Source organism: Sciurus carolinensis, chromosome 4, assembly GCF_902686445.1.
Source record: "Sciurus carolinensis chromosome 4, mSciCar1.2, whole genome shotgun sequence".
Lineage (NCBI taxonomy): Eukaryota > Metazoa > Chordata > Mammalia > Rodentia > Sciuridae > Sciurus > Sciurus carolinensis.
The window spans coordinates 64,970,759-64,982,815 of NC_062216.1; the positions used below are offsets into that span (position 1 = coordinate 64,970,759).

The 12,057-nt window shown below is 47.8% G+C and overlaps 1 protein-coding gene across 3 annotated transcripts in view; it reads left to right on the forward strand.

Annotated features, from left to right (window-relative positions):
* The window catches only part of Ddx11 (DEAD/H-box helicase 11), a 94,335-nt gene that overhangs the window by 81,404 nt on the left and 874 nt on the right, over positions 1-12,057 (forward strand). The window contains exons 17-33 of one of the 3 annotated variants that reach the window (XM_047548103.1): positions 489-641; positions 1,596-1,642; positions 1,989-2,068; positions 2,953-2,997; positions 3,116-3,183; positions 5,200-5,238; positions 5,440-5,551; positions 5,650-5,781; positions 6,265-6,377; positions 9,107-9,179; positions 9,503-9,606; positions 10,239-10,388; positions 10,661-10,729; positions 10,845-10,945; positions 11,249-11,333; positions 11,635-11,708; positions 11,898-12,052. In XM_047548103.1, coding sequence (XP_047404059.1) covers positions 489-641; positions 1,596-1,642; positions 1,989-2,068; positions 2,953-2,997; positions 3,116-3,183; positions 5,200-5,238; positions 5,440-5,551; positions 5,650-5,781; positions 6,265-6,377; positions 9,107-9,179; positions 9,503-9,606; positions 10,239-10,388; positions 10,661-10,729; positions 10,845-10,945; positions 11,249-11,333; positions 11,635-11,708; positions 11,898-12,052 — 1,600 coding nt within the window. Of the gene's footprint in view, positions 1-488; positions 642-1,595; positions 1,643-1,988; positions 2,069-2,952; positions 2,998-3,115; positions 3,184-5,199; positions 5,239-5,439; positions 5,552-5,649; positions 5,782-6,264; positions 6,378-9,106; positions 9,180-9,502; positions 9,607-10,238; positions 10,389-10,660; positions 10,730-10,844; positions 10,946-11,248; positions 11,334-11,629; positions 11,709-11,897; positions 12,053-12,057 lie in introns of those variants that run through there. The other 2 variants (XM_047548102.1, XR_007108159.1) reach the window with 2 other exon arrangements.

The following is a 12,057-nucleotide window of genomic DNA, read 5'->3' on the forward strand; positions in this document are numbered from 1 at the left end:
TGCCCCCCCCATTATGGCTAGGCTCAGGGCCATGCAGCATACTAATGGCACATAGCCATTTTCTCCCAGAACAGAGGAGGCCCTTGGAGCCTTGGTGGCTTTGAGCTTCAGGGCCAGTTGGCATTATTGTAGGATACCAGATAGAAGCCAGGAAAAATGCATTCCTGGGAAACTAGTGAGAGAAGCCATGGGGGCCTCGGGGACTACCTTGGGGGCTAAGATGAGGCTCAGCAGCAGGAGTTCACTTCCCTCCCTCAGTTCAGTTCAGAGTCAGATCAGCTCCAGTTTTACTCTTTTATGTACTTGACATCCCACATCAAACCCCTGAGAAAAGGTGTGTTGCTATAAACACTGCTCTGCTGTAACTTTCTCACTTGAACATCCCTACACATGGTCCAGACTTGAACAGATCACGTCAGGACTTAGGTGGGCTTGGCAAGTTCATAGGTGGGCTTGGCAAGTTCATTGGTGGCCGCTTTTCCCTGCAGCTAGTGGTGCTGCCCTATCCAATGCTACTGCATGCAGCCACCCGGGAAGCTGCTGGCATCCGACTGCAGGGCCAGGTGGTCATCATTGATGAGGCACACAACCTGATTGATACCATCACAGGCATCCACAGCGCAGAGGTCAGCGGTTCCCAGGTGGGTTGGCCTCTCTCTACCTTGACCTGCCAGAGGACAGAGAGACATAGGTCATTCCTCTATGAATACCTAGACCTGGAATTCCTTGGGCTCTGGGGTTGGGCAGAGGGTGCACTGAGCCAAGGTACTGGCCTTGTCAGAGGCTGACTGGCTTTCCATGAGACTGTGGGGACCCAGCTCCAGCCGAGTGGCTTGTTTCATTGCTCTTCACCTGCCCGTGTCATCCTGAGTCCCTCCAGCTCAGGAAGCTGCTAACATTTCTCTTAGCTGGGATGGTGGCATGAGGGAAACAGAACTCGAACTGTCAGATCTTACTATTGTTGATGTTGCTCTGAGGGCATTTAATTGAGGAATACACAAGATCTCTGCAAGCTACTCTCATGTTTCATGCCCTATGCCAGGTATCTCTTCTCTTTGTGTGGACCCTACAGTGGGATGGGAAGTTTTACTGGGAAGTTTACTTTGGGTGCTTGCAGATTCAGAGAGGGGTAAGCGGTCGTGCCTGGATCATACAGCTTACAAATGGGAGCCAGGATTTGATCACTGGTTTTTGTGACCATGAAACCCACTCAGCATCTACCAACTCTGCTCACCAATGCCTGGGTTGACCTTAGGCCAGGATGCAGTGGTTACCTGGAACTTCACTTTTAGTAGACTACAAGTCTTTTCCCAGCACAGTAAAAATCATCAGGGAGATTCATTGCTTGAGGGATTCTGCCTTTTGTTTTGTTCAGGCCCAAAGCAGACATGAAGCAGAACTTCCTTTTCCTCTCTTTCAGCTCCCTCAGCCCAGGGGCTCAAACCATGCCTCTGCCTGAGCATTATACTCTGTGCACCATCCCCTTGACCTTCCTGTGTGTGATGGCAGGCATTTTCTAGGCCTGATCTCAGCTCTTGACCAAAGCCTGGTCTGCCTGGTTCACCTTCACACCGTTGTCTGTGTTCTCTCCCCAGCTCTGCCAGGCCCATTCCCAGTTGTTCCAGTATATGGAAAGATATGGGTGAGACACTTACCCTGTAAAGTAGAAGGGAAAATTCCGTGCAATCTCAGTGGCCCCCAGGTCAGCCTCCAAGAAGAGTGTGACTCTAGCTTGGGCTCAGAGGGGGCATCGGCTTGCTGCTCAGGTCCTGAGTCCATCATGGTGTGTCCTTCACAAGACCTAGGCTATATGGAACAGGACAGCTGGCTCTGAGGGCCTTGGGCCTTGGCCAGCATTTTTTCTGAGGGAGGATTTATAGTTTATGGCCCAGTTTGAGAGGCAACAGACAGCAAGGCTGCAGCTGGGGGCAGGTAGAGGGAACAGCTTTCTGAGCATGGCCATGTAATGTCTGTTGATTTCTTCTCAGGAAGCGTTTGAAGGCCAAGAACCTGATGTACATTAAGCAGATCCTGTATTTGCTGGAGAAGTTTGTGGCTGTGCTGGGAGGTAGGAGAGCACCTTCCCTTGGCTCACCCCTTGCCTGCAAAACTTGTTGGTCTTTTTCCTTGGATGCCAGTTAGGATGTGTAGATCTTCTGTGCCCTTCAGAATTGTCTGGGTCATTGATTTAGGAAATTCTCATTCTTTCTGACTTAATTTTAGTTGTCTGACTTTATATCTGTTTTTTAGAATCCTCATTCATTTGCTCTGTTCTGTGTCCTTCTATTTTGCCAGACTCTGTGGGTGTAATAATACATTATACTACAAATATATGACATCTTGTGCCATAGTTACTATTCTGGGGTGTTTTCAGAACATGTGTACATACACGATTTTATACATATACAGGTGTTTATAGATGAGGAAAGCTCAAATCAGGACCTGCCTATGGTTGATGAACCCAGTGAGTGAGCTTTCTGGTTCCAGGCCCATGCTTCTTGTACTGTTCTGTGCTGGGACCCTTTCCTTTATTGGTTGGCAGTACCTTTAAAGGTTTATGTACAAAGTAAAGTTCTAGAAACCCATCGGGGTTTTCTGGAGGGATCTTATCCCATGTTGCTCTTAGGTTCCATCTCTGCCTTTGCCATAGTACCATGCCAAGGGCAACTCCTGCTTGTTCCTGTGCCCTGTACACATGGGGTGCCTACGCTGGCTGCCTCCTGGAGGAGGTGTAAAAAGAATGAACTTTGAAGGCTTTGTGTTCCTTGGGCAGAAGTGTGAGCTTCGTAGAACTTCTGTGGGTTTTTTGCATGCTATAAATAACCAAAGACAAATAAAAATCTGTTTGAATATGGGTGTTCTTTTTAGTAGATACAGTGTAGAATGAGAAGACAGGGAAATGGGGTGCAGAGGATCACTGTCCTGACCTGTTTGCATTTTCTTTTTTTTCAGGGAACATTAAGCAAAATCCCAATACACAGAGCCTCTCGCAAACAGGTGAGAGTTACTCTCATAGGGCCCAGAGGAATGTGAGCCCCTTCTGGGCTTCAATCTGGTACCGAAAGCTAGAAGCTTCAGGGCAGGTTCCCAAAACCCTTCATTTGTCTGTTTTTAGGGACAGAGCTGAAGACCATCAATGACTTCCTCTTTCAGAGCCAGGTGGACAACATTAACCTGTTCAAGGTAAAGACCCCCACTGTTTGTTAGCACATCAGGTGTCCTTATCACCACCTGTGAGTAGACATTGCATGAAGACTATGGGAGAAATAGAAAGCAAATCCCTCTGTACTCAAGCACTCTACAGTCTGAGGTTCCAACACACACATACATGTAATTACTTAACCCTTAAAGCAACATATCAACAGAAATCAAACAGTCTAGGTTCGTGGGGTTTCTGGCTTGGTGAGAAGAGACACTCTTCTTTGTACCACACAGTAACAAATGGAGGCTCCCATGTCCTCCCCACCCCTTTCCATCTCTCTTCAGACTCAGTCTTTCCCCTGGGCTTTTGGACAGACACAGGGAGCTGATTTAGGGACCATGGTCCTGGTTCCATCTGCTAGGGCTGAGCAGGATGAGAATGTGGCTGGCGCTGCTTGACCTGTCAACTCCCAGCTGCAGCCTTGGGTTTGCTCACAGCCACAGACGTTTTCTACTCCAATCCTGAATGTCCGGCACTCTCCCTGATGGGTCGCTTGAATTATAGCCTAGGGATTACAAATTGATAACCATCACTGCCTTCATGGACAGAGTACTTACTACATACTGGGCTGTGTTCTGGGGTCTGACTCCCAGGTGGAGAGCTGTTGCCATTTGAAAACAAAGGAAACAGGCTCAGGGGGATGAAGAGCACAGGCCTCACCCCAGTGCATCAGTGCTGAGTGGAGAAGCCCACGTTTGAAGCCACTTGTACTACCTGAGACCTTCCCTTCCTGCCCTGCTTTCGCCAGTTAACCCCTTTTGGTCACTATCAATGCCATTATCCCATGAAACACTCTGGAAATCTGAGTCATCCTTGATACTTTTCTTCCCTTTGTGTCCTACAGCTAAATAGTTGCCAAGCTGCATAAATAACTCTGGAGTTATCCCAGCTTTTCCTCCCACTGCTGTGACTTTCATGCAGGCTCTGTTTGCTCCTGCTTTCTTCCTGGCCACCTTGCTTCTGTTCTCTTCCCCTTTTTTTCATTTATTTTACAAAGTACACTTGAGTGTATCTTAACTAAAGATGTCACTATTTTTTTACTTTTTTCTTTTTGTAGCACTGGGAATTTAAACCCACGGTCTCACACACTCTAGGCTCTACCACTGAGCCCTTTTAAAAATTATTTTGAGACAGGATCTCCTTAAGTGCCAGACTGTTCTTGAGCTTATGATCTTCCTGCCTCAGCCTCCTCTGGGGTTACAGATATGGACAACCACACCTGGCTAGGGTATCACTTTTTGTAGAATTTATTTTTTCTCTTTGCATCAGGGACTGAACCCAGGGATGCTTTACCACTGAGTCACATCCTCAGCCCTTTTTATTATGAGACAGAGTCTGAGTTGTTTAGGGCCTCACTAAGTTGCTGAGGCTAGCTTTGAACTTGGGATCCTCCTGCCTCAGCCTCCCCAAGTTGCTGGGATTTTAACCATGTGCCACTATGCCTGGCTTCTTGGTAGAAATCTGCACAGAACCCAGTCTCATCAGCTTGGCATTCCTAGTTAAGAGCAAACTACACATGTTGAAACCACCAACTAAGTTGCACTCCAGTCTTGCCTGGAATGAGCTCCAGGCTTCACTTCTTTGTGCCTTTGCTCATAGTATTTTATTTTTTTTACTTTTTACATTTTGGTACTGGGGACTGAACCCAGGGGCACTTAGCCACTAAGCCAGGACCCCAGTCCTTTTTATTTTTTGAGACAGGGTCTCAGTAAATTGATTAGGGCCTCACTAAGTTGCTGAGGCTGGATTTGAACTTGTGATCCTTCTACCTCAGCCTCCCAAGTCACCATGCCCAGATGAATCTGCATTCTTTAAGGCCCAACTTACATGACACTACTTGGGAGGAAAGCAGGGGACACATACTTCTATGGATCACCCTTAGAGCCATTGAGAAGTTGGTGAGAAGGTTGTATCTGATTTGGCAGAGCCCCCCTTGTGGGAAGCTTTGTGTTGGTGTTCTTTCTGACACATGCCTGCCATTGATGTTGGTTTTGCAGGTGCAACGGTACTGCGAGAAGAGCATGGTCAGCAGGAAGGTAACTCCCTTTACTGGCCCAGAGGAAGCCAGCAGCACCCCTGCCTGCGGCCTCACTGCTTCCCTCTTCTGCCCTCAGACGTATCTCTGTCTTCCTTCTCCTTGGTGTGAACTATTTAGGGAGGGGGTGGTTCGTAGGCTGTGGTGTCTCCCACTCATACTGCTTCTCATTCCTCCATCACCCTCTTTCCTGTCTATCCAGCTCTTTGGCTTTACAGAACGCTATGGAGCAGTCTTCCCATCTTCCCGGGAGCAGCCCAAACTGACTGGGTTTCAGCATTTCCTAAAGAGCCTACAACCTGGGGTCACCGAGGGTGAGTTAGGAGTTTGGGAGGGAAGAGCCAGCTACAGGCTTAGGGCAAAAAGGTGGACCTAACTTCAGGGTGCCTCCTCCCTGTCCTACTCTATACAGCTCCTGTGGCCCCTGTGGAGGAGGATGAGGCCAAGGCCCCGAGATCCTCTTCCCCACTGATGAACATCGAAGGCTTCCTTGCAGCTCTCACTACTGCCAACCACGATGGCAGGGTCATCCTGAGCCGCCAAGGTGATTAGCTGCTTACCTTACTTCCCAAGAGGGAGAAAACCTGATGTAGCCAGGGAGTCAAGCCAAGGATTGGACATCCTACACCTGTCTGACTTAGAATGAGGAGGCATGGTGATGTCTGGCTTCCCATGACTTGGGACAAGCAGGGGCCCCAGGGAGCCAGGATGCAGAGGTGCTGGGTCCTCACAGGCAGCATTGCTGGAGAACCCTATGGCCCAGTGTTAAGGTTAGGTGGGCTGGGTTTGAGTCTTGGTTCTGTCACCTGCATGCCGTTGACTGGTTTCTCTTTGCACTTCAGTTTCCTTTTGGAAATTTTTGAAATGTGGGAAGGAAGACAGTAGTACTGTCTACTTCACAGGGTTGTGCTGGAGGCGAAATGAGGTTTGCTTTTATTAAAGAGAAAGAGCGAACTCATGGACTCAACCCAAGATCCTTGTGCTCAGGCTGTCCCCAACCTCCTCCCCCTATGTGTCTGTCTTTCAGGCAGCCTCAGTCAGAGTAGCCTCAAATTCTTACTCCTGAATCCAGCTGTGCACTTTGCCCAGGTGGTGAAGGAATGCCGGGCAGTGGTCATTGCAGGTGGCACCATGCAGCCGGTAAGGACACCAACCCCAGCCTCCAGTGCCCAGGTATTGGGATGGGACTGGGGAAAGATGCACCACCAAGCTTCTTTCCTCTCAGTCCCCTGGACCTCTCCACACAAGAAAGGATCTCCACACTCCCCACCAGCGTCCTCTAGGTGGCACTGCTGTACTGCCGTCCTGTCTGGGCCCCAGGTGTGGGTGGTGGCACCTCTGGTTTCTTTAGCTTTCTGCAGTATGGGAACTCTCCGGAGCCTCCTTACCATTCCCTTTCTGCACCCACCACAGAGGTATCAAACTGCTCTCATAAATTCAAGTTACATGTTTTTTTTTGTTTTTTGTTTTTTAAAGAAAAGTATTATATTTTCATTGTAGAAAGCAGAGAAGCAAAAATGGGAAAAAATAGATCATAATTTCACTAATGGAAGAATTGTGTTGGCATATATCATTGTAATAGTCTTTTACACAATTTTTATATGCGTATACATATTTTAAAAACAAAAATTGGCATCATTTCTACATGCTGCTAGTAATTGCTTTTTCACTCAGCAACAAAATAGCACAAACATTTTTCTTTGTCAGCAAGTATAGATTTATTCCATCATATTCTAGCTGCACTGGATAACAGTTATATGAATGTGTTCTGTTTCACATAACCACTCCTGTTTTGTTGGACACTGAGGCTCTTCCTAGTTTTTCTCTGTTCTAAATAGTACCATGGTAAATACAACTGGATCTCTGCACAGGGATTATTTCCTTAGCCTCACTCCCTGAAGAGCACTCTGGCTACTCAGAGCCTTAGGCAGTGGTTCCTGGCCCCAGGTCCCTGCTGGAATCCCCCTGTGGACTTTTTTTTTCACTGTTTTTCCTTTTTGTGACTAGATTCATAGATTTTTATTCATCCCATGTATTAAAGTTTGTAGTCATTGTGTTTGATGCTCAAGTCATTTCAAATTTGACTGGTGGAGCCCCTCCTGCCACCTCTGTCCTTTGACAGGACCCCCCATAGTCTTCCAATGCCTTCTTTATTTCTGGCATAACAAAATGTCCCAGACTGACTTTATGCTTGCCTGGCTCCACATCTGGGTCATTTCATTTCTCCAGGGTAAATGTTTTCTTTCAATGGGGGGCAGTATGTAGAAATCTGGGTATTAGGGTGACCCCTGGTGCTTCAGCAGACAGACCTAGGAAATGTGCTTTCAGAAGCAGGAGTCTGTAAAGATGTTTCTAATCAAAATCAAAGAATCAATTTATATGACCTTATGACTCTTTCTTCTAAGACAGCTGGAGCATGGTAGAGTAAATGTATAATTATGACATTTGTTACTGAGTGAATATTTGGTTTCTTATTAATATAACTAATTATTTGCTTAATCCCACAATATACTTAAAAGTTTCAAAATTATATTGCTACTGCTAACTGATCCAAGTTTCATTTTTAAAATTTTTACACTCTAAGAGTATAAAGTCATTTGAAATCAGGCTTTTCTCTGTGTGCTTGCTTATAGTCTGCGAGGTCACTGGGCTATTTTTGTTTTTGTGTTGTTTTTGTTTCAGTTTGTTTTCAACTTCAGAGTTTGCTTTTTCATTTTGACTTAATTCTGTTCTTAAAGTATATAAACATCCATATGTTTCAAAAAAAGTTAAAACTATAGGAAGATATCATTCCCACGCCTTTCTTAAAAACAATATTGTTTTAGTTGTTGATGGACCTTTATTTTATTTCTTATATGCGGTGCTGAGAAACGAACCCCGTGCCTCACACGTTAGGCAAGTGCCCTACCACTGAGCACAACCCCAGCTCTCAATCCCGTCCCTTACCAACTGGTTCCTCACCCCCATAGGTAATCATTTTCAATAGCTAGTGCTTTATCTTTTCATTGTTATTTGGGATGTTTTTGCTTTGTTTGCAAAAACAAGCATATATATATATGCTTATTATATATTATATATATTATTATATATGTTATATATTGTATATATACATTGTTTCCTTTCTAAATCACATCAAAGGCATTGAGATAGTTGTTTCTTATCTATGTGTCCTGGCAGTCCCTGGTCATGCCTTAGTAGATATAGCACAACTCATTCAGCCAGTCTCTTATGGGCAAATAACTTCCCAAGAAAGAGTCTCATGTGCATGTTAATTGGTATTTATGGGTTGTATCTTCAGGGTAGACTCCTAGATATGGAATGCCAGGTTAAAAACTGCATCTCACTTGCTAAGTACTGTCAGATTCCTCTGCCCAAGGGTTGAAACTCTTCTGTATCCTACCAGCAAGGTTTAAGAATGCCCATTTCTCCTTAGAGTGGTTAAGCTCTTGGATTTTTGCCAATTGGATAGGTGCAAATCCTGGAGGTTCTTATTCCGTGGTTTGAGCTAGGACCTGGCACTTGGATTTTTTTATTTTTTAAATCCCCTCTGGTGTTGTCTTTTCAGTGCACAGCTAGGGTTGAGAGAATCTGTGTGCCAAATTGGCCAAATTTACTTTGCTATTCCCACAAGTTGTCTAATGAGGCTGCCAACACTGGATGTCATTAACGGTTGTTTTCTTTGTTCATGTAGCATCCACCTTCTTTCAGGTCCTATTTCTGCCTTACACACTAGTTGCCTCCTGGTCCAGACTTCTCTGCCTTCTACACCAGGGCTCTACCCTCACCCCACAGCCTTCCAGGCCAAGGCCTGAGGTTCCTTTTCCCCAGACTTCTGGGAGGTCACAAAGCCTTGACATTGTGACCTGCAGGTGTCTGACTTTCGTGAGCAGCTGCTGGCATGTGCTGGGGTGGAAGCTGAGCGAGTGGTGGAGTTTTCCTGTGGTAAGGATCCATGTCTGGGTAGGATAAACCAGGCAACCACACTGTGGTCCCAGTAGTCTTGGTTTTGCTGCATGTAAGACCCAGGGTTAAGGAGACCCCAGGATGGGGGCCTTGCCCTTCACTGGCTTGTTCTCCAGCATACTTCCCCTTTCCTTATACTCTGTGCCCCACCATTGCCCACTCTTATTGTGGTAGTGGGTGAGTGGGTATATTCTAAATCACTATTCCTAGTCTGGGAGACAGGTTGGGAGAACACCCTCCCTGGACTTTGCCTGGCAGAAGAATCTGTGCCAGGTTCTCATCCCCTCCCTGGGTCTCATCAGGCCACGTGATCCCTCCAGACAACATCTTGCCCCTCATCATCTGCAGCGGACCCTCCAACCAGCAGTTGGAATTCACATACCAGAAAAGAGAGCTGCCTCAGATGGTGAGTGACAGCAGCAGGTTTCCCACAGCCCCCCTAGGGCAGGGGAGAGAGCTCTTGGGTGGGTAGCCCTGACTAGTCCTGGCACCAAGAAAGTTGGTGACCATCACAATTGCCATAGAATGACTAGGATCTGTAGATGTTTATCAAGGAAAGTTTGAGCTGTCCCCTACCCATTAGGCTAGTAAGTTAATTTTCTTATGACCTCCATGTATCCCTTTAGTGTGGAGTATGTGAGAACACTGTTCATTTCCTTTGGTTCTCTGGTCCCTTGCTTATGTGGGCCTCTGCCCCGGGCAAGGGGTGCAGGTCTTGGGCACATCTCCAGTGGCATGCTTGGGATGTCCAGTGCCTGACTCGTAATGGAGGGTACCCATCGGGACATCGGCAATTTGGGAACCAACGGTATATTGTATTTCTAGGGTGCTGGCATTAGGTTGTGCCATAAAAGTTGACAATCACCAGAAGCAGTTGAGCATGTTTGGTAGGAAGGTGGCACATTCCACTCAGGGAGCCAGTTGGCCATCATCCTCCCTGGCCATCCTCATGTTTGAACCCCAAGGTTAGCAACTCTTTTGTGGGTGTCACTGCAGGCCTGCTCCATGGGGGGCTCCTTGTCTGTCTGCCTTCCATAGATGGAGGAGACAGGCCGCATTCTCTGTAACCTGTGTAATGTGGTCCCTGGAGGGGTGATCTGTTTTTTCCCCTCCTATGAGTACCAACGCCAGGTCCACGCCCACTGGGACAAGAGTGGTCTGCTGGCCCGCCTGGCTGTTAGGAAAAAGGTGAGTAGCCCTTCTGCTGGACCCTTCCCCCTGTTAGGATAGTGCCACCCAGAGCTCCACCTGGGTTCTGCTTGCTGTCAAATCAGGACAGTTTGGCTTCTCCTAGTTCTCAGCCCCACATCTTCTGGTCCCTGACAACTGGCCCAGAGGGTTCCCCAAAGCTTTATTCAGTGATCCTCCTGTCCCCAGGTCACAAAACCCAGGGTCTCAAGCAGACCAGAGACCCAGCCCGCCAAAGCCTTTTGCTGGGAGACATTCTCTTCTTTCTCCAGATATTCCAGGAACCCAAAAGAGCAAGCCAGGTAGAGCAGGTGCTGATGGCATATTCTAAGTGCATCACGGTGAGAAGTGTAACTTTTGAGACTGGGTCCAGAGACCAAGTGGGCCTGGCAGCTGGGTGTTGTTGGGAGGCATCCAGCTTTGGCTTAGCCGCTCTGGGCTGGGTTTCTCCTTCAGAGCTGTGGCCATGTGGGAGGCACAGTGACAGGTGCCCTGCTTCTCTCTGTGGTCGGAGGAAAGATGAGTGAAGGGATCAACTTCTCTGATGACCTGGGTCGGTAGGTAGTGATCCTCTTCTCTACTGGGACTGAGGTACTGGCCCCTGCCTGTGATCTGATGCACCCAGGCTGACTCTTCAGTGTCCATTGTGTGTTTGGGGGGGTGAGGGGTATATCCCTGGATTTGGCCCTATGGAGGTGAGGCAGACCATAACTTTATCAGGGTCCATTTCATTGGCCTGGGCTGAATCTTTTGCCTGAGAATACCCTTTCCAGATGGTAGGTTTTGGGTGGGGCAGTGCAAGCTACTGAAGACAGCAGTTGACAAGGTGTGAGGGAGGGCTTGACTCATGTCTCCACCAGGTGTGTGGTGATGGTGGGCATGCCCTACCCCAACATCAGGTCTCCAGAGCTACAAGAGAAGATGGCCTACTTGGATCAGACCCTTGTAAGTACCTCCAGTATTCTAGAGGATGAGGGGGTTGGAGAAGAGCTATGTCACCCTACGGCTGATATAGCAAGGCCCTAGGGTGCAACTTTTCACTGTGCTGATGTTTGCTGGCCACTCCAAAGGTTTGGGATGAATCTGCCCACTCTTGATTTTCCCCATGAGATCACCTGTTTGGCCAGCTGCTGGTTTAGGTTCATGGAACCTCCTGGTTTTGCTCCAGAGCCTTTTCTTGAGAAGAGCTAGACCATGAGGCAGGAGGTGAGAAATGACTGACTGTCTCTTATCCTTTCTAGCCTAGGACCCCAGGTCAGGCCCCCCCAGGGAAGGCTTTGGTGGAGAATCTGTGTATGAAGGCTGTCAACCAATCCATAGGTAAGCCCAGGACTGTTCCTGGCCTTCAAGGCAGACAGGGCAGATGGATGGATGGAGAACAGTCTGACAGGAAGGAGGGATTTTACCTGCCCTCTCATTGAAGGGGTGAGGAAAGGAGGGTGACGTAGTGGACATGGCACTACTGTCTAGGAGGCAGGTTTTACAGCCATAACCTTTGTGCCCACCCAGGCAGGGCCATCAGGCACCAGAGGGACTTTGCCAGCATAGTGCTTCTGGATCAGCGGTATGCCCGCCCCTCAACCCTGGCGAAGTTGCCAGCCTGGATCCGAGACCGGGTGGAGGTCAAAGCCACTTTTGGCCCTGCTTTTGCTGCTATGCGGAAGGTCAG